We start from the raw sequence: 24,243 nt of genomic DNA, 5'->3' as shown, positions 1-24,243 counted from the left end.
TCATCACTTGCCTGGATTGTTGCAGTGGACTTTCTGGGCTCCCTCCCTCCACCCACCCGCCCCTGGGTCCCTGGCCATGCAGCATCCAGAGGGCTTCAGGTCCCCATCATGTTCCTCCTCTGCTCGGAAGAGGCTCCCCACACTGGGGTAAAAAGCAGGGTCCTCCAGGGCCCCGTGTGAACTTCTGCTCCCTTGATAGGGAGCTCAGAGAGTCCTCCCTCCTCCTCCCCTCCCCTGGCTCCTCCTCCGCCACACCAGCTTCTTCGCCATTTCCACAACGAGCCAGGCACCTGTGGGCCTCCAGGTGCACACAGCTCACTCGCTCACTTCCTTTAAGTCTTTGCTCCCACTCTAACTCGCCAACCCACCCCACCCACCCCAGCTGGATCTTTCTCCTAAGCACATTTCCAATCGAACAGACAACATGTGATTTCTATTTACCACCATTATTGTCTGGCTTTCGTCACTGAAATGGAAAGCCTGGAGGTGATGCCCTGGGCGGGGTGTCCACCACCCCTGCTGAACTGGAAAACCCTGGCTTCTCCCCGTAGAAACTTCAGGATCCCCAAAATTGGACCAGCAAATAAACTTAGTGACAGTCACACCAGCCTTCTGCAAACTCATAGTAGGTGTTCGCTGCCCCTGCTGGTCCCCAGGACCCCTCTGCCGGTGGCCTCGGGGCCCCAGTACTGTACTTCCAATGCTCTGCAGACACACCTTGGGCTTGAATCCTATCTCACTAATTCCACAAATATTGATTTATGGCCTACTGGGTGTGAGGCCTGCGCAGCTGTGGGGGAGGCAGGGACCCTGCTCCAGTGGGAATGACAGGTGTAAAACAGGGTGACTTAAGAACCTGGGAAGGGGGACAAAGCAGAGTACTGGGAAGCGGCTGGGTGGGTGCCGGGCGGCCTGGGACGGGGTAAACAGCAAATCTTTGCCATCCTTTCCTGGCCAGATAGCTTTGGGATGCTACCCGATCTCTCTTCAGTCTGTTTCCTCACCTGGATGGTGGAGCTGGAGCTCCCCCACCGCCTGACCCTGCTCCATGGCCAGGCCTGTTCCCTGTCTCCATGGCTGTCAGTCCCTCCAGAGAAGGACCCCCACAAAAAGGATGTCATTGGCCAAAAAGGGAGATGAACAAGTCAAGGTTGCTCATCTAGGGTCGCATGGCTCCTGAGGCCCAGCCTGGGTGGACCCTGGAAGGGGCTTCGTCTGACTGTGGGTTTTGCCTTGGTGCCTGGAGCTCCTTCCCTATGGGAACCTCTCAGCCTGATTAACACAGGCAGATAGGACCTGAAGGGGCCGTTGGTCCTGCTGAAAATGCTCACCAGGCAGTGTGAGTGTGGGCAGGCCATGCACAATGTGTGGGACTCTGCCCTGCACCCGCTCAGAGCCTCAGCCCTTCAGAGACACTGGGAAGGATTTGCTGTGGGTGGGGTCACCCTGATACTTCTCTGAGGTCTCTGCGTTTCAGTTTTTCTGTGTAACAGCAAGGACCGCGTGACTGCATGCCACCTAAACTAGGGTGTGCACAATCGCCATTCTGTGCAGGGAGGGCGCAAAGCAGCGGAGTGTCTGCCACCCACCTGCCACCTTTCCAATGCTACTACAAGATTTGCAAGAAATCGTCATTTATCAGGAACTATCTTTATGAAAAAGGATAAAATAGAGCAGGGCAGGGGAGAAGTGCTACAGGCTCCAACGTTGCTGGGCACACGGCAGTGTGGGCATCTCACCCGGCTCCTCCCCGCAGCCATTGGCGTCCACTGTCAGGTTTCAATGTTCCTGGACCTCAGGGCCTTCGTCCTCGCCAATCTAAATGCAGACATTTGACATGGACTGTCTCGGGTGTTTTACAAAATGCAATACGTTCTCATTGACGCTGGTCACTCCGCTGTGCACTAGAGTCAAAACCTCTTCCTCCTGTCCGGACTTTGGTCCTTTGACCGACACCCCCCATTCCCTTCCTCTGCCACTCTCTGGCCCCGGATCACCATCCGTCTACTGGCTACTTCAATGGGGTCAACCTGTTTAGATCAACACTTCCAGGGCATCATGCGGAATTGGTCTCTCTGAGGTGATGGAGATGCTGAGTAGTGGGATTTCCTCATTCCACGGTGCACACATCTATCTAATCCTCACACTGTACCCCAGGAATGTACAAGCATGATTTGTCAATTAAAACAACACTAATAAAGACAGAATAAATATAGTAAAATGCAAGAAGTGCGGCTTCACCGCCCCACCTACTTGATTTCATCAGCTGTCCAACTATGTTGGCGGTATCTTACTCTTTCTCTTGGGTGGGCACAGGCAGAAGCATCTCATTAGTATTGAAATGCATCTCCTGGCAGCCCTGCGGCAGCCCCAGCTTCTTGTTGGCCGGGCCAACACAGCCTCGGGCTGCCTAGCTTGGAGGATGCTCTGGGTGGTGCTCTGGGAGGAGGAGGCGGCCAAGAGGTCATGCTGGAGGGCTTGTTGAGCCAAATCTTCACTGACTATGGAGCACTTGATGGAGGCTGCGGCCACACTGTCACGCTGGAGGGCTTGCTGAGCCAAGGTTTTTAAATCCCCACCGCTGCTGATGGAGCTCCCAATGGAGGAGGCCACTTGATCACGCTGGAGGGCTTGCTGAGCCAAGATTTCTAAATCTCCACCACTGCCGATGGAGCTCCCAATGCAGGAGGCCACACGGTCACGCTGGAGGGCTTGTTGAGCCAAGGTTTCTAAATCTCCACCACTGCTGATAGGACTCCCATTGGAGGAGGCCACGGGGTCACGCTGGAGGGCTTGCTGAGCCAAGTTTTCTAAATCTCTACCACTGCTGATGGGACTCCCATTGGAGGAGGCCACGGGGTCACGCTGGAGGGCTTGCTGAGCCAAGATTTCTAAATCTCCACCACTGCCGATGGAGCTCCCAATGGAGGAGGCCACGGGGTCACGCTGGAGGGCTTGCTGAGCCAAGTTTTCTAAATCTCTACCACTGCTGATGGGACTCCCATTGGAGGAGGCCACGGGGTCACGCTGGAGGGCTTGCTGAGCCAAGTTTTCTAAATCTCTACCACTGCTGATGGGACTCCCATTGGAGGAGGCCACGGGGTCACGCTGGAGGGCTTGCTGAGCCAAGTTTTCTAAATCTCTACCACTGCTGATGGGACTCCCATTGGAGGAGGCCACGGGGTCACGCTGGAGGGCTTGCTGAGCCAAGATTTCTAAATCTCCACCACTGCCGATGGAGCTCCCAATGGAGGAGGCCACGCCATCATGCTGGAGGGCTTGCTGAGCCAAGGTTTCTACATCTCCACCACTGCTGATGGGACTCCCGTTGGAGGAGGCCACAGGGTCATGCTGGAGGGCTTGCTGAGCCAAGGTTTCTAAATTTCTACCACTGCTGATGGGACTCCCATTGGAGGAGGCCACAGGGTCACGCTGGAGGGCTTGCTGAGCCAAGGTTTCTAAATCTCCACAATTGCTGCTGGAGCTCTCGATGGTCGGGGAGGCTATGGGCTCATGCTGGGGGTCTGGATTAAAACTCTCTGGCTTCCTCTGCAGGCCAGCAGGTGAACTGGCAACCTGAGTGGACAGAGAACAGGTGGGATCCCCAGGAGCAAGGGACTGTAGTGTGTTAGTGGATTGCTTTCTTTTTCTATCTAAAATAAGGTAGGTGGCCATGGGATAATTGAATAAGTTTTTTTTAATTGCCTTGGAGACATTCTCAGCCTGGAATCCCATGGCCACCAAGAGCTGGGTTGTTTCAGGGTTCGGGTGGTCCAGGGTTTGCTCTTCGTAAGTTGTCAGAGGCAACTCCTGGCCGTTGTTCACCCACGGGTCCCTCGCAATTTCTTCTGCCGTGGGCCGCTCCCTCGGGTCTGGCGTTAACAGTTTTTTCATTAGGTTTTTAAGGCCTTCTGAAAAGGAGGCCAGGCAAACGTACTTTCCAGATTTAATTTTTTCTTTGAGGACGATAGTACTCACTGAGAAGAAGGGCAGAGCCTTGGCCATCATCTGGTACAAAGTGACTCCTAGGCTCCAAATATCCATGGCGGGGCATTGGTAGCCCTGACCTAGGAAGACTTCTGGGGCCATGTAGGCGTGGGTGCCACAACATGTTGTCAGCTTCTGCCCCTCACGGTAATTTATTGCTAAGCCAAAATCTGTAATTTTTACATTTCCTTCACCGTCCAACAGCATGTTTTCCGGCTTCAGGTCTCTGTGTGCTATTCGTTTTCTGTGGCAGTACTGCACGGCCGACAGCATCTGCTGGAACAAGGCCCGGGCCTCCTTCTCCGTCACAAGGTTGCGGCACATCCACTGGTACAGGTTTCCTCCTGATGCGTACTCCATGATCAAGTGGCATACGTCTGTGGTGTCAATAACTTGATATAGTTGTGTGATATTGGGGTGGTGCACAGACTTTAAAATATTCATCTCTCTGTGGCTAGTGATGGCGCAGGAGCCAGTTTTGCGGATGATTTTCACGGCCACCTGGGTCCTAGTCAGCAAGTGCTGGGCCAGCTTGACCTCACTGAAGGCACCACAGCCAATGAAGTCCAGCATTTCATAATTCCGTAGCTCCTGGTCAGGTGAGGTGGTGGCCAATCCCTGCCCCATGGTGCCTGACACCTCTCTATACTAACTACACAAATACTCTACGCTAAAATACTAAGCAACAATACTGACTATACTAACTATGCTAAAATATTAAGCAACAATACTGACTATACCAAAGTACGCTAAAATACCAAGCAACGATACTGACTATACTAACTACGCTAACAATGCTAACTAGAAAAACACACCAACGCCCCTCACACAGAAACCCTCCCCTACCCCAAACACCCCCCTCACCCAACCCCCTCCACACACAGAAACACACACAGATACACGCACACACACATACACACACACACACACACACACACACACACACACACACCACACAACTTGAAATCGCTAAACTGGTCTGAGTCCACAGGTCACCAAAGAAGCTTCCAGGGATATATCGGACCAAAAACCATGACCCAGCCAGGGCCTTACATAGACCCTGTGTGTGATTCCATCACAAAGGCTTTTCATGAGTTGAGAGCAAAGCAGGGGCCAGTCATGGCTGGGGATCATTCACAGAGGTTTTCTCACTTTTGGTCCCCAAAACATCTTCCTCTTTTAAAAAGAAAAGTGCTTTTGTCTAGATGGGTTATAGAGATTGATATTTAGTTTCCTAGCTATTTAAACTGGTACAACACTTCAACAGCATTTTCATTTGTAGTTTTTTTCTATAATTTTTAAAATTATACTCTTAAGTTCTGGGGTACATGTGTAGATTGTGCAGGTTTGTTACATAGGTTTACACGTGCCATGGTGGTTTTGAATCATTTGTAATTTCAAAATCTGAAATAGCTTTTGGATTTTGAAGATCTCCTAATGTCTACATGCAAAATATTCAATTCCTTTTCTTTCAACTCTAAATGGTAGGTCTCAACCATTGAGAAGGGAGAGAATATTTTCCTTTCCTTGTAGGGTTTTTCCTTCCTCATGTGGTTGAGATTATGTAATGGACACGGAAGAAACAGACACACCCTACCCTCCACGAGCCCATAGCCTCGTCAGGAAGGCCCCCCAGCCCTGAAGCTCCTTCAGCGTGAGGAGCACCAGGTGAAGCAGGGGCCAGAGAAGAGTGGCCTGGGCCACAGGTCGGCGCTGGCGAGGGAGGAAGCGGGGCTTTCTGGAGGCCAGTGCGCTAAGCCCTGCGGTGTGAGGAGGGGTCGCCTAAGTGAGTAGGGACAAGGGCAGGAGGGTAGCCTCTGCGAAGTCCCAGGATGACCCAGGGTGGCTCTCTGGAGGGATGCGCTAGTCTGAACGAGTGACTGGGGCCAGGTTGGGAGCGCTCGAGTCCCAGGACAGAGGCTGAGCCTGTATTCCAGGGCCGGGGGGCTGTGGAATCGTTCTGAGCCCCTCGCTGGGCCACAGCCCTCAGACCCTGACTCTGCTCCTGACCTGGGAGTGGGCTCAACTGAACTTCGCCTCCTCGCCAGCCTCGCTGCCTCCAGCCTCCCCCACCCACGCCCCTCCTTTCAGGCTCCCAGAGGGATCCAAGGAAAAACCACCTCTGAGGTCCACCACCCACCTGCTGGCCCTGAGACCTTCAAGGAAAAGCCCTCCTCCTTGTCCACCAGGGCTCGCCTGGGCAGCCTGTTCTCCCCACGGCCCTGCCTTACAGACCACCCTGTGTGCCCGAGTGGGTCAAGCCGTCATGTTTCCTACACACAGTCCCCACTGTCTGGAGTGCCCCCCTTACTCTCCTGCACTGGGTGCCCTCCGGTCTCTTCAGTCCCAGATATCTGAGATATCTGGCACTCTGAGGAGCATCCCTGAGCCCCAGACACAGAGGAGCTTCTTCTGCCCTGGATCCCAGAACTGCTTCTGTTTTCCTTCTGCCACGGTGCAGAAACCTCTACCACACACACACACTTGCCACCATCTGGGGACATGGATCGCTGCCTGCTGGACCACCCCTCTTCCACCCCAGCCTCTCGAGGGCCTCAGGCAGAGGTGCTGTTATTAATAGTGGGGGCCCCGTAGGTGCACTGGAGGTGGGGAAGGGAAGGGAAGGGCTCCCCAGGAATAGCCCTGCATGGATGACAGCCACCCCATAGAGGGCATGGCTACCAGGAAATGTAGGTCTTGAATAAGGTGGAGGCAGCAGGTACAGGCTCGAAGGAGAAGGTGGGGCTGGATTCCCAGGGTCCCTAAATGCCAGGATGAGGCGCTTCTATTGCCTCCTGGGGAGCAAGCTTTGGAAGAGGTTGAGGCTCATGGGGGCAGTGCTGGGGAGGCTGGTCTGGAGGGAGGTGGCCACTGAAGGAGCCACCTCCCTGTGCCTGTCCCTGATTGCTCAGTCCTCATGGCACCAGGAATCCCTTGGTCGGGAATGGGGGGCGTCATGGCCTCTTGCCTGGCGCCTGAACACCGCAACATGTTCCTCCCAGGATTTTGCACTTCTTTCTCCTTCTTTTTTTTTTTTTTTTGTCTTTTTTCAAGATAGAAGTCTCACTCTGTCACCCAAGCTGATGTGCAATGTGTGATCTCAGCTCACTGCAGCCTCTGTTACCTGGGTTCAAGCAATTCTCCTGCCTCAGCTTCCTGAGTATCTGGGATTACAGGTGTGCACCACCACGCCCAACTCATGTTTTGTATTTTTAGTAGAGACGGGGTTTCGCCATGTTGGCCAGGCTGGTCTTGAACCCCTGGGCTCAAGTGATCCTCCCACTTTGGCTTCCCAAAGTGCTGGGATTCCAGGTGGGAGCCACCGCACTTGGCCTGCTCCTGCTCTTCCATCCGTGCATTGGAGTCGCCTCTCCCTCAGGGCAGCTGCTGCACCCTGACTGCCTGGTACAACCGTGGCCCCGAGGAGGTGCTCAAACACATGACTCCCCGGGGGCCTCGGATCTGGGTGCTCCCTTGTGTGACACAAGACAGGAAGCAGAGCTCTGTGGGTCATGTGCCGCCCTAGGGGATGAAGACTGTCCTTGTTCTCTTGTGAGCCAGGCTTGGCCACTCTTCCAGGGGACCCACCCCCACTGCCTAGCCTGGCCGGCAGTGGCCTTCTTGTCCCTGCCTGGAGTGGTGTCTGTCACATGCTCTGAAGCTGGCCCTTTGCTGTGAGGTCCTGTAGGGCAGGGTGTGTGTGAGAGTCACCCACCGCTGGGGCCTGGTAGGGTGGGAAGGCATCTAAGCAGGACTGCTGCCAACCCACTCCTGGGTCTGGAGTGGAGGAGCTGGCAACTCACTCCACCTTGGGGGGCTGATGGGAGGCCTCAAAGAGGCCGTGGCGATTCCACTGGGCTCAGGAGCACCAGGGGCTTATCAGGGCTTGTGGCTGAGAGCAAGGCCAGGCCCTGGGGCTTCTGGGCCTGCTCTTCTTGATGGTGGCCTGCAGGATGGCCTGGTATTGGCCTGCGGGTGTCCCATGGCTTCCTGCATCTGATGGCCTTGGCCTTGCCTTTCAGCATGACCCTCCAGTGCCTTCATCGGCCTCCATAGAGCTCGTCCTGGTAGAGGACGTGAGGGTGAGCCTGGAAGAGGTGACCATCTACAACCGTCTTTGCTTCTAGATACAGCCCTTGCCCTGCCGGCTGCCTGGGTAAGACCAACCGGGGGACCCCCTCGCCCTCCAACACACACACAGCCCAACTCTCCCTGAGTCTGCCTCCTGCAGGTGGAGCTTCGCCTCAGGAAAGACTCAGGCGACTTCTTCCTCAACACCAGTGCTGCGGATGATGTCAAGATGGCCTACCAGGAGGCCAGGGCCATCGCCACGGTAAGTTTGGTCCATTGGTCCCCGGGGTAATTTTCATTCTTCATCTGGACCATTGTGAGTTTCATAGATTGGTGTTTTAAAAGCTGTTACTTAATCTCATCAACTATAACTAGCAAAGCAGTTAGAGTCTGATTTATTCTTTTTTTTTTTTTTTTTTTTTTTTTGAGACGGAGTTTCGCTCTTGTTACCCAGGCTGGAGTGCAATGGCTCGATCTCGGCTCACCGCAACCTCCGCCTCCTGGGTTCAGGCAATTCTCCTGCCTCAGCCTCCTGAGGAGCTGGGATTATAGGCACGCACCACCATGCCCAGCTAATTTTTTGTATTTTTAGTAGAGACGGGGTTTCACCATGTTGACCATGGTTGGTCTCGATCTCTCGACCTCGTGATCCAACCGCCTCGGCCTCCCAAAGTGCTGGGATTACAGGCTTGAGCCACCGCGCCCGGCCAGAGTCTGATTTATTCTACAACTTTAGTCATTTTCATGCTACCTTTGTGATTTTTGTTTGTTTGTTTTTTGAGACAGGGCCTCACTCTGTTGCCTGGGCTGGAGTGCAGTGGCAGGATCATAGCTTACTGCTGCCTCCACCACCTGGGCTTAAGTGGTCTTCCCAACTCAGCTGCTAAAGTAGCTGTGACTACATGTGCACACCACCACACCTGGCTAATTTTTGTATTTTTTGTAGAGACGAGGTCTCACCATGTTGCCCAGGCTGGTCTCAAATTCCTGGGCTCAAGAGATCTGCCGGCCTTGGCCTCCCAAAGTGCTGGCATTACAGGCGTGACCCTCACACCCAGGCTACGTCATTTGTGATTTTCATTTTATGTCCACAAACTACCCACACTGTCACCTAATGGCTTCCTTTCAATCTTTCCATTAAGATTAAACTGTTGTTACATAAGCAGCACTCTAACAACCTTAAAGAAAATGGCTTTTAAAAGAGGTTGCACCTTTCTGTTTCCCTGGGTTGATTTCTTGACCCTCTCCCTATTCTTGCAAGTGTTGACCTAACTATACTCGTGGCATGGAAGAATTTAGTGTTCTGCTGTTTTCCATTATCTTATTCTCGCTTTTTCTGTTTCTCCATGTTGTTATGGAGGCCAGCTGATTATTTTTATGCCGTCATTTGTACTTTAGACATTCTCTCTAAATAGTGTTTGGATGGTTGAAACATTTTTGTTCTTTCAAAAATATAGGAAATCATAGAATGACAGGAATAAAAACAAACACTATCAGACATGTCTGCATATCTGCACGACAGGTTATAATGCAATCACAAATACGGAACTTACTTTAGAAGGAAACTCTTAAGACATAAAGTGTAAGAAACCCTCCCTAAGTCATTACCCCATGGCAATCCAAAGCACCTGGGGCTGATACAATAATGAAAATGACCTAGTGATGACACCCACCCCAGCACGTCATTAAATCACAGCTGTGCTGTGGCCTTTGAGCGGCTCTGAGCCCAAGACCTGCTTTCCTCCATTAAAAGGGGAGGTTCCGCGTGATTGAGGAGTGCTGCAGTCAGGCCAGCTTCAGAGACTTCTCCCGGACCCAGCGAGGCCTGGGTTGATTCGGGGCTTGTCGTGTGGTGGGGACTCAGACGGTGCGGCCCTGTGGACAGGCTAGAGGAGCGCTGACGGTGAGTCTCCTGCCATCCTGATGCCCAGGTTTGCTCTCAGCTTTGCCTGGTTCATGGAGGTAGCCCTCGCAGGCTCGCAGCAGCGGGAAACAACTTCCTGGCTGCAGGAAAGACCAGAGTCGGAGTTCGCCTTTGCAGTGATCAAGTCCCAGAGTCTCCTTTGAGAAACACAGCCAGGGACCTTTCTCTGGCTTTTTGCACCTACTGACTGTCTTCACATAGACCGTCACCAAATTAACTTCCTCTGGGCCCGCACAGGTGTAAAGTCTAAGGGGAGGCAGCAGGGTGTGAGAAATACAGCTGGAAGTGCTGTGCTAAATGGACCTGGCTCCGAGGTGCAGTGTCGGGAGTAACGGGGTGGTGGGGACTGTGGCAAACTGGAGTGCACGGGCCAGGTCCAAGGCCAGTCACTGTGCACCTCTAGCTGATTTCTCTTGTTGTTTTAATCACAGCTGTATTAAGGTAATTCACACACCATACAATTCACACACCTGAAGCATACAGTTCAGGGCTTTTTAGTGCATTCACAGAGTTGGGCACCAAGTCACTTGTACAGTATTTCCGTTACCTCACAAAGAAACCCGTTCACTCCAGCTGTCACCTCCCTGTTATTGTGCACACACACACACAGATATACACGTGTTTGTGCTCTGTCCCAGGTTTGAACAACCACTGATCTACTTCGTGTCTCTATGGATTTGGCCATTCTGAACACCTTACATAAATGGAATCTTACGAGGTGTGGTCTTCTGTGATTGGCTCCCTGCACTTCACAGGTTTTCCAGTTTCATCCACGTCGTAGCGTGTGTCAGTATTTCAGTCCTTTCTATGGCCAAATAGTAATCCATCATATGGCTCTGCCACAGTTTGTTCATTCATTCATCGTTGTTGGACATTTGGGTAGTCTTTACCTTTTGACTATTATCAACAATGCTGCTATGAACATTTGTGTACAGGTTTTTGTGGGGACATGTTTTCATTTCCATTGGGTATATACACAGGAGTGGAATTGCTGGAGTTATGTGGAAACTCTCTATTTACCTTCTTGAGAAATGGTCAGAGTGTTTTCCCAAGTCGCCACACATTTCGCATTCCCACTAGCAGTGTGTGAACATTCCAATATCTCCGCAGCCTTGGCAACACTTGTTATCAGGCTTTTTAATTGGAGCCATCCTATTGGGTGACAGTGGCATCTCATTGTGGTTTTCACTTACATTTCCCTGGTGGCTAATGATGCTGGGCATCTTTTCTTCGTTATTTATAACTCTTCTTTGGACTAATATCTGTGTGAATCCTTTCCACTGCTTTTGTCTCCTTCTTAAGTTGTAGAAGCTCTTTACATATTTTAGAAACAAGTTATCAGATGTGATTTCCAAGTATTTTCTCCCATTCTTTAGATTGTCTTTTTACTTTCTTGGTGGTGTCCTTTCTTTTTTTTTTTTTTTTTTTTTGAGACGGAGTTTTGCTCCTGTTACCCAGGCTGGAGTGCAATGGCACGATCTCGGCTCACCGCAACCTCCGCCTCCTGAGTTCAAGCAATTCTCTTGCCTCAGCCTCCTGAGTAGCTGGGATTACAGGCACGTGCCACCACGCCCAGCTAATTTTTTGTATTTTTAGTAGAGACGGGGTTTCACCATGTTGACCAGGATGGTCTCGATTTCTCGACCTCGTGATCCACCCGCCTCGGCCTCCCAAAGTGCTGGGATTACAGGCTTGAGCCACCGCGCCCGGCCTTTCAAGCACATGCATGTTTAATTTTGTTTTTTCCTGTTGTTGCTCATGTTTTTGATATCATATCTAAGAGGCCATTTCAAATCTGAATTTATGGAGATTTACCCTATGCTTTTTTTTTTTTTTTTTTTTTTTTGACAGAGTTTCACTCTTGTTGCCCACGCTGGAGTGCAGTGGCATCATCTCAGCTCACTTCAACCTCCACCTCCCGGGTTCAAACAGTTCTCCAGCCTTGCCACCTGAGTAGCTGGGAGTACAGGCATGCATCACCATGCCCAGCTAATTTTGTATTTTTAGTAGAGATTGGGTCTCATAATGTTGGCCAGGCTGGTCTTGAACTCCTAACCTCAGGTGATCCGCCTACCTCAGCCTCCCATAGTGTTGGGATTACAGGTGTAAGCCACTGCACCTGGCTACCCTATACTTTTTTCTAAGAATTTCATAGTGTTTGCTCTTAGGTCTCAGTCTTTGATCCATTTTAAGTTAACTTTGTTGTATATAGGACTCCTGGTTGATGAGTGTTTTTGGATTTTTTGAGCACCTTCATGGCGTTATCCTACTCCCTCTGGCCTCTGTTGTTTCAGATGAGAAGTCAGCTGTTAATGTTTTGGGAGTTCCCTTGTTAATGATGAGTCATGTTTCTCTTGCTGCTTTCAAGATTTCTTCCCAGCCTTTGGCTTTAAATATTGTTTAAATCGTGTTTTAGTTTACACAGCAGATCCAATCAAGTTCAGGATCTTCTGAAGGGATAGTTTCTGAGGAAGGTCTTTGTGATTTGTTCTGACCCCAGGGATGTTCTATTTGTGTAGATCTTTGAGTTTATCTAACGTGGATTTCACTGGGTTTCCTGGATGTGTACATTAATGTCTTAAAATAAATTTAAGAAACTTGAGCCATTGTTGTTTTTAGTATTTTTTTCCTCTCTTGTGCTCTCCCATTGTGTAACTTGGTAGGGTCCCATGTTTCCATGTGAATCCATTTTTCTTCAGTCTTTTTTCTCTGTTCTTCAGATTGCATAATGTCTATCACTCTATCTTCAAGTATGCTAATCCTTTCTTTTGCAAGTTCAAACTACTCTTTTTTGTTTGTTTGTTATTGCTTTTTGAGACAAGGTCTCCCTCTGTTGCCCATGCTGCAAAGTAGTGGCATAATTGTAGGTCACTGCAGCCTCGACCTCCCAGGCTCAAGCAGTCTTCAGCCTCCTGAGTAGCTGGGACTACAAGTATGCACCACCATGCTGGATTATTATTATTTTTATGAAACAGATTATTGAAGCTGGGCATGATGGCTCATGCCTGTAATCCCAGCACTTTGGGAGGCTGGGGTGGGTGGATCACTGGCAGCCAGGATTTCAAGATCAGCCACGCCAACATGGCAAAACCCCATCTCTACTAAAAATACAAAAATTAACAGTGTGTAGTGAAAGGCACCTGCAGTCCCAAGCTACTGAGAAGGCTGAAGCAGGAGAATCTCTGTGGAGGAACATTAAGTTTACCCTGCCCCCATGGTTCCCTTGTGGAAGATACTTTTAGTTTGTAATTAGTGGTAGGTGGGTAACAGCTGCCTAGTTGGTATATTCTTGAGTTATGTGTATATGTGGAACACCTGTGTCTTAATGAGACTCACCTGTCAAAGGGTAAATAAATACGTGGATGAAAATCTGCTGGGGAGTCTGGAGAGTTGTCAGTCCCGCCGGCTCTCAGGCTGTTGGTCCCCAGATAGATCCACTCTGTTGTGTTACCTGGGTGTCTGCCTTTCAGATACCTTCAGCGCTGCCTGGGTGGGGGTCTCCTGACTGAGCTCGTTCTCAGGAAATCTCTTGAACCCAGAAGGTAGAAGTTCCAGTGAGCCAAGATCACACCACTGAACTGCAGCCTGCGTGAGATTCTGTCTCAACAAAAAAGAGAGAATTGAGACACGGAGTCTCGCTCTGTCACCCAGGCTGGTGCAATCTCGGCTTCTCCTGGTTCGGCGCCCATATCCTACCCAGGGTCTCAGTGCCCTCCCCCAGCCCCTCCTCCTTCCAGACCCAGCGAAGCAGCTCCTCTGAAACATCTCTCCTCCCATTGGAGAGACCAGGCACCCCTTCCTCAGCCGCATCTTCAGAGCCGCCCCTTTCCCACTGTGTGTCGCTTCGTCTTCTCTCTAGGAGGGGCTTCCCATTTACCTGCCTGGTCCAGGGGCTGGCCCACAACAGGGACTGATATTTGACAACAGAATAAGTAAATCTCTTCAACAAGAAACCCTTGTGAGTACCGACCGTGTGAGTAGGCCCTGTCTAAAGGGTTGTCTTTACCTAACTTCTAGTTGGGGAAGATAAGCAGAAACGCCCAGTTTGGGCTCTTCTCCCCGACTCTTCAGTTCCCAGGGGATGGAGCTGGAAGCCTCCTGCAGCCAGAATGGAGCTGTGGGAAGGGAAGGACAGCCTGGAGCCTCATGAAGACCAGAGGGCCCCTCCGCCCCCCACCCAGGGCCCCATTTCTTCCTCCTGTCTGTCCCCTGCTTCCTCTGCCCTGCCCCGTCCCCCTTCCTCCCCGCCGGCTCTCTGCAGTCCTCTCTCCACCTTTCCAAGGCAGACGCAGCTTCCTGCTCTCCTGAGGCCCCCACTGTGGCTCTGGTCCCTGCTGACCTCTGGGACTTTATTTCTCTGGCCCCCTCCCCTCCTCCTTTCTGTTTGTCCCAGCCCTGCCCCCAACTCACTCTCCTCCACCTCCTTCTCTGCCATTTCTAATCCCCTCACCCTGATTCCTTTTCTGCTACATTTTCTCTGGCTAATTCATTTTTAATTTACTTGCTAATAATCTGTCCCTCTGTCACCTAGATATCTTTGTGCAACATGGAATGATGAAAATGTAGAAACTGGAATCTAACTCCTGGCCCTAGTCAGGACTCAGGTTTCGTTAAAAAAAAAAAAAAAAAAAAAGGAACTCAGGTTTTGCAGAAAAACAAACCAAACCACACCAAACCAATACCTAGTCTAGAATCTGATATAAGTGCCACTCAAAACATGTCTCCTTCCTTTATTCTTTTTTTATAAATCAGCCAGGAAATGCTCAAGCCACACATACAGCCACTCTCTGGTCACCTGGGCCCCCTAACAACCTGGCTCAAGGTGGCCATGACATTCTAGGCACATCGAGGAATGTGATGAGGAAAAAAATAGGATTATTCCACGGCCACCTACCTAATGCTGGGGGTCCCACTGACCTTCCCCATCCCCCAAAGTTAAGTCCATCCTTTCTGTCCAACCAAAGGAGAGTCAAAGGCTGGAATGTTTGGTGAAAAAGGTCTTCTCTGTGGCCTTTCCCACCTTTTCTTCAGAAATCCAGCAGCCCAAGGAGCCTAAATATCATTCTGTATTCCATGTCGGCTGGGGCCCTGCCCTTCTGCTCAGGGAACCTGGCAGATCACAGGATGATACTATTCCCCACTATTTTTCCCTCTTAAAATTCAAAGATTTATTTGAAATCTTTGTCTAGTACTTAATGCTAGACATTAGGGAGTGGTCCCTACTGGAACAACCAGTGAGGGAGCTGTGGGTGAACAGTGGCCAGAAGATGCCACTGACATCTCAAGGAGCCGCTCCCAGACCACCTGAACCCCAACAACCCGGCTCACAGTGGCCATGGGATTCCAAGCTGAGAGCATCTCCGTGTCACTTGTACAAAGAAAATTCACCTATCCCATGGCCACCTACCTCATTTTAGAGCACCCAAAACTAAAGAGGAAGCACTGTGCCATCTGAGAACTACCCCTTCCTCCTGGGGTTCCCACCTGTCCTTCTTCATCCACCGAAGTTTCCGCCTTCCCTCTCCCACCGAAAAGGGCTCACAGCGAGCCAGCTTGTCACGATTTTAACAGTCAGCTGCCCAAGGAGGGCCAGAAGTCAGGGCAGAAGATCACCATTCCTGCCAGTGCACCTGCCGGCCCGCAAAGGAAGCCAGTTTTAGTGAAGCCTCCAGCATGACCCTGTAGGTTCCTCCTCTACCCCGAGCACCAGCAGTGGTGGAGGAGAGCCAGAGAAAACCTTGATCCAGCGACAGGCACTACAGGAAGCCAGCTTCCTCCAAGCTGGGCAGCCAGAGGTGGTGAAGTCAGCCTCATCGACAAGAAACCAGGGCTGCCACAGGGCTGCCAGAAGATGCCTTTCATTTCTTCTACAAATGCGTTGCTTGTGCCCAGCACAGAAAATTCTTGCAAATAAGCTCACCCCAACGAAGTAGTGGGATGACTGTGGTGAAGACGAAAATCAAGCATGCGGGGCGGTCAAGACGCACTTCCTGCGTTTTACTTATTATGTTTTTATTAGTATTATTTTAATTAGCAAGTCATGCTCATATTTATTTATGGGGTAGAATGTGATGATTAGATGGATGTGTGCACCATGGAATGATGAAATCAAGCTACTTAGCTTCACCACCACCTTAGAAAGACCAGTTCCCCATGGTGTCATGGAAATGGTGATTGGAAAAAGCTGGCCTCATAGAAGTCATGGGTAGATCAGTGGTGACAAGAGCTGGGGAGCTGCACAGGGAGGGAATGGAAGGTTGCTGGTCAAAGGACCAAAGTCTCAGATGGACAGGAGGAAGAGGTTTTGACATCCAGTGCACAGCAGGGTGACCAGAGTCAATGGAAATATACTGGATATTGCAAAACACCTGAGAGAGTCCATTTCAAATGTCTTTTTGCATTTACAGTGGAGAGGATGAAGGCCCTGAGGTCCAAGAACATTAAAACCTGTCGGTCATCTGTAGACTCCAGTGGCTACAGGTAGGAGCCAGGCAAGATGCCCACACTGTTGTGGCCTTCAAAGGCATCCTATCCAAAGGGGTGAACTGAAGGGCAGCCCGGAACTTCCTGGAGACCAGAGGGCCCCTCCACCCCTCCTGGAGCAGCATCAGAGCCTGGACTGTTTCCTGCAGCACTTCTCTCCTGCCCTGCTCTGTTTTATCTTTTTTTTTTTTTTTTTTTTTTTTTTTTGAGACAGAGTTTCGCTCTTGTTACCCAGGCTGGAGTGCAATGGCGCGATCTCGGCTCACCGCAACCTCCGCCTCCTGGGCTCAGGCAATTCTCCTGTCTCAGCCTCCTGAGTAGCTGGGATTACAGGCATGCACCACCATGCCCAGCTAACTTTTTGTATTTTTAGTAGAGACGGGGTTTCACCATGTTGACCAGGATGGTCTCGATCTCTTGACCTCGTGATCCACCCGCCTCAGCCTCCCAAAGTGCTGGGATTACAGGCTTGAGCCACCGCGCCCAGCTGTTTTATCTTTTTTGATAAAGACGGCTCCTGATAAATGACTGTTTCTTTTTTTCTTTTCTTTACTTTCTGTTTTTTTGAGACAAGAGTCTTGTTCCATCGCCAGGTGCCAGGCTGGAGTGCAGTGGCGTGATCTCGGCTCACTGCAACCTCCGCCTCCTGGATTCAAGCAATTCTCCTGCCTCAGCCTCCTGAGTAGCTGGCACTACAGGTGTGCGCCATCATGCCTAGCTAATTTTTGTATTTTTGGTACAGACAGGGTTTCACCATGTTGGCCAGGATAGTCTCGATCTCTTGACCTCGTGATCCACCCACCTCAGCCTCCCAAAGTGCTGGGATTACAGGCGTGAGCCACCGCGCCCGACCTGTTTCTTTCTAATCTTGTAGTAGCATTGGAAAGGTGGGAGGTGGGTCACAGACACTCTGCCGCTTTGTGCACTGCCTGCCCGGGATGGGGCTGTGCACACCCTAGTTTATTCAGCACGCAGTCATGTGGTCCGCGCAGTTACTCAGAAAAACTGAAAGGAAAAGAGACCTCAGAGAAGCATCAGGCTGACCCCACCCACAGCAAATCATTCCCAGTGGCTCTGAAGGGCTGAGGTTCTGAGCGGGTGCAGGGCAGGGTCCCACAAATTGCGTGTGGCCTCCCCACACTGACACTGCCTGGTGAGCATTTTCAGGAGGACCAACGGCCCCTTCAGGTCCCGTCTGCCTGTGTTAATCATGCTGAGAGGTTCCCAGCAGGATCCCAAAGTCCTGGGAACCAGACTGTGCTGGGGTGAAAGTGGTGGGAGTGTGGTCCCCAAAGCACCTCTGGGGGTCACTTGTGCTGCTGGGCTCCTGGCTGTCTAGTGTGGCATTGGCTTTTCTGTTGCTTTTGATAACAGTGGCATGAAGTGGTCCCCTCAGAGGCCTGAGTGAGGAGTGGGTTTTCAGCCAGGCCCAAGCTGAAGGGGTGCTTCTGGGTGAGGCAGGTGTCCTGGGGGCCTGGGGAGGAAGTGCGCAGGGGCTGCTCCAGCACACAGGAGGGTAACAGAAAAGTGGATTGGCTGAGAGGACGTCATGAGGCTGAAGACCGCTGGCAGCCTGCCCAGCACCCCTTCTCCCATTGTGCCCTGGAGAGCAGGTGATCCCTGCCTGGGCTGGGCCCAGGCCCAGAACTGGGAGACCAGTGATGCCCACTTTGATCCCCAAGGCAGAAGTCATTCTCCTCCCAGGCCCTTCCACCCTACCTCTCGGGGCCTGATAATTGGGTGTGGGGGCGTCTTTCTGCCTGCTGACTTCCTGGGCTCGGGCAGGACCTCTGTCTTCTCCCTCCTGATTGGTCTGGGCTGCAGAGGGCCCTCAGCGCAGGCGGGGAGGTCAGTGTCGGCTCTATTGGCCCCTGTTGCAGGCTCTCACTCTGTGCCTGCCCTGGATTACATAGTCTTCCTGCCTTTGCCGCTGACGCCTCCCGAAGCCTTCTCCCGAGGTTGCCGCCTCATCGCCTCCATTTCTCAGATAAGGAACTTGAGGTTCAGGGAGATTCAGCAACTTGCTCAAGGTTGCCAGCAGCTCTGGGGCTGAGGGAGGACTCAGTCCCAACCCCCCAGCTCAGAGCCTGGCTCCGAGGCTCTGCTTTGCACTGACCAACATTCCCTTCCAAAGCTCATTAATGTCCTGTGACTCCAAACCAACGGCGCCTTAGGAGGGAGCTCTGGGCAGTGAATTTCTGGGGCACCAGATGTCCCCTTCCTTCCGTCCTCTGTCTGAGTCTGTCCATTCAGAAAATGCTGAGATGGGCCAGGTGTCAAGTCTGGAATGCAGTCCAAAAATGAATCAGCTTTTCCTCTTCCCTCTAACGCCTTAGTTTTGACTTTCTCTGCAGCCGGCCACGGTCCCTGCGTGTCCCCAGTATGTCTCTTGTGGGCAGGAGCTTGCATTCTCAGATCTGGCTGACGGGTGCCTGCGGAAGGTGGGTGCAGGGACCTGGAGGCCAGTTTTTCCCACCCTTCTGCTGGGAGGGTGGGACCTGCCTGCCTGTCCCCCATCCCCAGCTTCCCTCTGACAGGAGTTCTGCCTCAAGGACTCCCTCTGAAGCAGGGAGGACTCTGCTGGGTGTGCAGAGAAGCTTTTCCACTCCCCCGGGGGTGGAGGCTGCCAGAGGTGGCGCTCTCCTGTCCCTGGAGGTGGGGTAGCAGGGACCCTGGGGACTCCCTGCGATGTGGAGAATCTCCCTCCTCGTGGGAGGGTTGGGCCTTTGGGATCTTTTCTAAACCTGAGCTTGTATCTTTCCGTGATTGTCTCCCAGAGCCCAGGTCTCTAACTGGGAAAAAGCCAATTTTGCAAGGAAGCGTTGACTTTTCCAGGAAGAACTGACGTTCTGGGGCATTATTGAGGGAGTGTGGAGAGTCAGGCAGAGCGGCTGCCACATGCCCACTGGCCAGCCAGGCCAGGGGTCTGGATGGGTCACGCCTCCCCCACCTCTGCCCAAACCTGGATGGCAGAGCCTTCTGGAACCACAGTTCTCAACCTGTCTGATGAAAGACCCCTTTTTGTTATTTCCCATCCATCACGATTGACACCTTGAGGTATAGAAACTCCCGCGTGAGATGCCGGGGCACTGAGGGGCCGGAGGGGGGTCTGCACGCTGCCTCTCGCTTTCTGAGCTGACCCTGCTGTGGGCCTGTGCCACGGGGGACCAGCCAGTCCCCAGGCTGCCTCTCTGCGCAGTTCCTCAGCCGCCCTAAGGGAAGCAGAGGGTCTGGGTCTCCATGCACGTTGCCCTCTGTGGGTCCTGAGCTCACTGGCACATCGAGCGCTCTGAGGAGTCCTGTGGGAAAGAAACGTGCTCGCTGTTTCCCAAGCCCGTTTGACCTTGGAGTGCTTTCGACGGCCTCCCACCAAGCTCTGCCCCAGCATCTGCTGCGAGAGACCCTTCTCTGGCTGGTGAGGATGTGGAGAAATGAGAACCTTTGTGGTTCCATTGCTGTGGGAACGTAAAGTGGCGCAGCCACTGTGGGAACCGGTGTGGTGTTTCCTGAAGGAGTTAAACATGCAATTCCCATCTGATCCAGCAGTCCCACTTCTGCAAATCGGAGCTGGGCCGGTGTACGGCTAAAATAAACTCCTTCTGCAACCTCAGTGGTCTCTCCAGTCTCTAAAATTCTGCAACAGTGGCTGCACAGTTCCCTGGATTGGGGCTGCAGCCATGTTTCAAGTTTCTGATGAGCAGTTGCTGTGCCTGGAGTGACTAGGAGAGAGAAAACAAACACATCCGTGTAGAAGCCTCTGGGGGTGGAGGTGGGGCCGGGGCTGCCTTCCTTCCTCCGGGTTCCCCCCATTGCACACCTGCTGCCAGAGAAGTCATGATGAAGCTTGTTCTGGTCAGGCCACCCTCACTCAAGAATGTTCAGTGGCTCCCCATTGCCTGCAGGACCCAGTGCACACCCTTGAGGGTGGCAGTCAGGGGTCTCCCCAACAGGCCCCTCTGGGCCTGGGGCCACCCCTCACCTCCACCCGTGCATGAGCAGGAGGAAGCAGAGCACATGAACTTCATTTTCCAGCTTCCATGAAACATTTTTAAAAACCTTTTACCTTCCCCCACCCCCACCCCCGCCATGAGATGTGAAAAGCATCTTGTGTATTAGTGCAGCCACCATGCTGCCTCGTCCACAGGCTTCCCTCACCTCCCCGTAAAGACCCCGTTGCCTTGGAGAGCAGCCCCTTTTGAATTGTTTAAGTCGTTTTCAGATGAGTTATTTCAGTCTCTCTTTCCTGTCACCAGCCAGCTCATTCATGCACACACCTGTGATTCATTCGTTCTACATTCCATGAGCATCTGCTGTATACCTAGCGCTAAGCCAGACCCCAGGGACTAATGGGACTAGGAAATGATCCCAACTTCAAGGACTCATCAGTCACAGCCAGGTCCAGACATTACCCGCCCATGCCTTGCCCCAGGCCTTGCACACCTGGGAGCACCATAGTTGTGCCTGGAACTCAGCACAAGGGAGGTGCTAGGTCACTTCTGCCTCCCTGCCCCCACCATGGCTTTGGGAAGGTCCCCAGCCTCTGCATATAGAAATCCTGGAATCCTGGAAGGCTGGAGCTATTGGGAGGGCTTGAAAGCTGGGGCTGCACCCTCCTTTTAGGTGGGAGGCTAACACATGATTAAGGTCCTGCTGAATATGTTTCTGGAGTTATCCAGGAAGTATACACAACATTCAGTCTTTTTTTTTTTTTTGAGATGGAGTCTTGCACAATCTCCACTCACTGCACCCTCCACCTCCTGGCCTGTTGGGTCCTGGTTTAAGCAATTCTCAGCTGGGCGCGGTGGCTCAAGCCTGTAATCCCAGCACTTTGGGAGGTCGAGGCAGGTGGATCACGAGGTCAAAAGATTGAGACCATTCTGGTCAACATGGTGAAACCCCGTCTCTACTAAAAAATACAAAAAATTAGCTGGGCATGGTGGTGTGTGCCTGTAATCCCAGCTACTCAGGAGGCTGAGGCAGGAGAATTGCCTGAACCCAGGGGGCGGAGATTGTGGTGAGCCGAGATCGCGCCATTGCACTCCAGCCTGGGTAACAAGAGTGTAACTCCGTCTCAAAAAAAAAAAAGCAATTCTCCTACCTCAACCTCCCAAGTAGCTGGGATTATAGGCACAAGCCACCATGCCCAGCTAATGTTTGTATTTTTTAGTAGAGATGGGGTTTCAACATGTTGGCCAGGCTGGTCTTGAACTTCTGATCTTGTGATCTTCCCGCCTTGGCCTCCCAAAGTGCTGGGATTACAGGCATGAGCGATCGCACCTGCCAACATTCAGTGTTTTAAAAATTTATTATTATTTTGAGACTGGGTCTCACTTTTTCACTCAGGCTGGAGTACAGTGGCATGAACATGGCCCACTTCAGCCTCAGCCTCCTGGGCTCAAGTGATCCTTCTGCCCCAGCCTCCATGTAGCTAGGAGTACAGGTATGTGCAACTATGCCCGGGTTAATTTTTAAAATTTTTTATATATATGGGCTCTCACTTTGTTGCCCAGGTTGGTCAGTCAAAATTATGGTGCACATTTCCCAGTGTCAATTGTACCCAGAGCTCCTGTGGGGATCTGATGACAGGTTGACTAATCATACATATTTAACAGGTTATAGGAGAAGCTATGGAGACTCATGAAGGTGGTCCTGACATGTGTATTGAACAACTATGCACGTGACATATGACCCATGTTCAGTTTGGGGTGGAGACCATTTAAATGTGTTACAATTAGACCCTACACGTCGAAAGGTTTTTTCAGGACACAAAGGCATGCAAGTATGTGACTTTTGCAGACCGGCCAGAACTAGGGCACGGGTTGGTGGTCTTTTTATCAGGGGAAAGTTACTGAAATCAGTCTCTTGTCTGATTAAAGCTGTCGCTGTGGCTGGTAGAATGGGGCTGGGGATCAGTGAGTCGACATTAGTGGAGTGTAAGTGGTTTTAATGTTGTTTATCTCGAGGCCAGTGCTGTTTGGCTGCTGAGAACTCAGTCTTAAAAATCACCCACTTTATTTTTCTTTCATCTCTCCACTCTCACACCTTCATTCCTTTCCTCTCTAGACACGCTTCTCCGGCAATGCATGTTTATCTAATTATGCTCTTCTTTAAGAAATCGCAGAGGCTGCTCTTGAAACAAACCAGGAATGGAGCCCCTGTGGAATACTCCTGCTTAGGGGGAGTCATGAACAATTAGTTCAGCCCATCGGGCCAATCAGACCTCCAGACCAGCAGTTACCAGAGACAGCATGGGGACAAAGACTCTGTGCCCTGCACCATTCCCATGTCTCCCATGCCAAGTTTCGCTTTAAAACCCCTATGGTAAATTATAAAATGTAAGATGCTCCTTTAGAACATAGTTCATCTTTTCCATTTGCCGGCTCTCCAATTAAACCCACTTTTCCTCCCACCAGCCCTCACTTCTCGTGTTTGGCTCACATAGCTGAACCTGGGTCCATTTACAGAGGTATCGATCACGCCTGCATTTCGCCCAGTGCCTCGTCATTTCTGGAGCACCTCTTTTGTTTGCCCACGGTAGCCTGAGCTGGGCAGGGCATCCAAACAGAAGTTAATGGATTTAGGCTGGGCATGGTGGCTCACACCTGTAATCCCAGCACATGGGGAGGCCAAAGTGGGTTGATCACTTGAAGTCAGGAGTTTGAGCCTGGTCTACAAGGTAAAACCCTGTTTCTACTAAAACTACAAAAATTAGCTGGTGTGGTGGCGCATGCCTGTAATCCCAACTACTTGGGAGGCTGAGGTACAAGAATCACTTGAATGCGGGAGATGGATGTTGCAGTGAGCTGAGATCATGCCACTGCACTCCTGCCTGGGCAACAGAATGAGACTCCCTCTTGGAAAAAAAAAAAGAAAAAGAAAAAGTTAATGGACTTACCCAAAAAGTCAGTAGCCTAGGATGTAGCTGAGCTGTCACCTGCTCCCAAGCCCATGCCTGCTGCCCCTATAGGAGGGGAAGGTGGGAAGGATGACACAGTGAAAAAGATAAGCTCTCAGGAGCAGCCACGTCTTGCTGTCAGAGGGTAAATGGCTATAAACCAAAAACTACTTGACACAAGTCTACACCACCTTAGGTTTCTTTTGCCAATGTCAATGGCCATGGCCTGTGACACAGCCTCAGGAGGTCCTAAGAACATGTGCCCTTTTTTTTTTTTTTTGAAAAATCTGCATGATATTGAAGATAGGCTAGAAGTTGCTATTTCATCTAAATCCTGAATTTCCCGCCTTTCTTTCCTCTGTGTCGGGCACTCAGGCTCACCAGCTTGCACAGGGTGGTTGCCAGTGATGGACTGCCATCCCCACTAGATGGCAGAGAAGAGCTGCTGAGCTCCTGCCAGGCCCTGAGCAGAGCTTCAGGTGCCTCCCTGTTCCCAGGCTTCCTTCTGCTGAGCCCATTCGGGGGCCTTGTGATTTTGACGAAGCACCCTGACCCTGCAGGATGTGTCAGTGTTGAAAGCATTCAGAAACAGATTTCTTAGTGGGCAAATTCTAGACCCCGGCACAGCTGAGCTATAGCTGGAAAGACCCTTGAGAGGGTGTCATTAGCAGGCCCCTTTCCACAAAGAAGGTGGCTGGAGCCCAGAGGCAGGGAAGAAGTAGGCTCAGAGCAAGGACTGAGACTGCGAACGCTCCTTTCCCTCTTGGCCACTGTGCTGGGCTTTGCGGGTTACCCTCTCAAAGTGCTTTAAGGAAACCCAGAGCTAGAGGGTGGTGTGTAAAACCTGCAGCTTGGGACACAGGCAGTCTTAGCCCTCTGTCCT

General features: G+C 51.6%; 1 protein-coding gene across 1 annotated transcript in view; it reads left to right on the top strand.

The window, feature by feature from the left end:
• The first annotated feature begins 5,432 nt into the window (after positions 1-5,432).
• LOC141585488 (intraflagellar transport protein 122 homolog) overlaps positions 5,433-24,243 on the top strand; it is a 31,942-nt gene continuing 13,131 nt past the window's right edge. Inside the window, exons 1-3 of the mRNA XM_074405310.1 lie at positions 5,433-7,163; positions 8,010-8,143; positions 8,219-8,320. Coding sequence (XP_074261411.1) covers positions 8,288-8,320 — 33 coding nt within the window. The 5' untranslated portion in view covers positions 5,433-7,163; positions 8,010-8,143; positions 8,219-8,287. The remainder of the gene's footprint in view (positions 7,164-8,009; positions 8,144-8,218; positions 8,321-24,243) is intronic.

This window comes from Saimiri boliviensis, chromosome 8, assembly GCF_048565385.1.
Source record: "Saimiri boliviensis isolate mSaiBol1 chromosome 8, mSaiBol1.pri, whole genome shotgun sequence".
In the NCBI taxonomy this organism is placed as follows: Eukaryota; Metazoa; Chordata; class Mammalia; order Primates; family Cebidae; genus Saimiri; species Saimiri boliviensis.
This window is presented reverse-complemented; position numbering and strand designations above follow the sequence as displayed.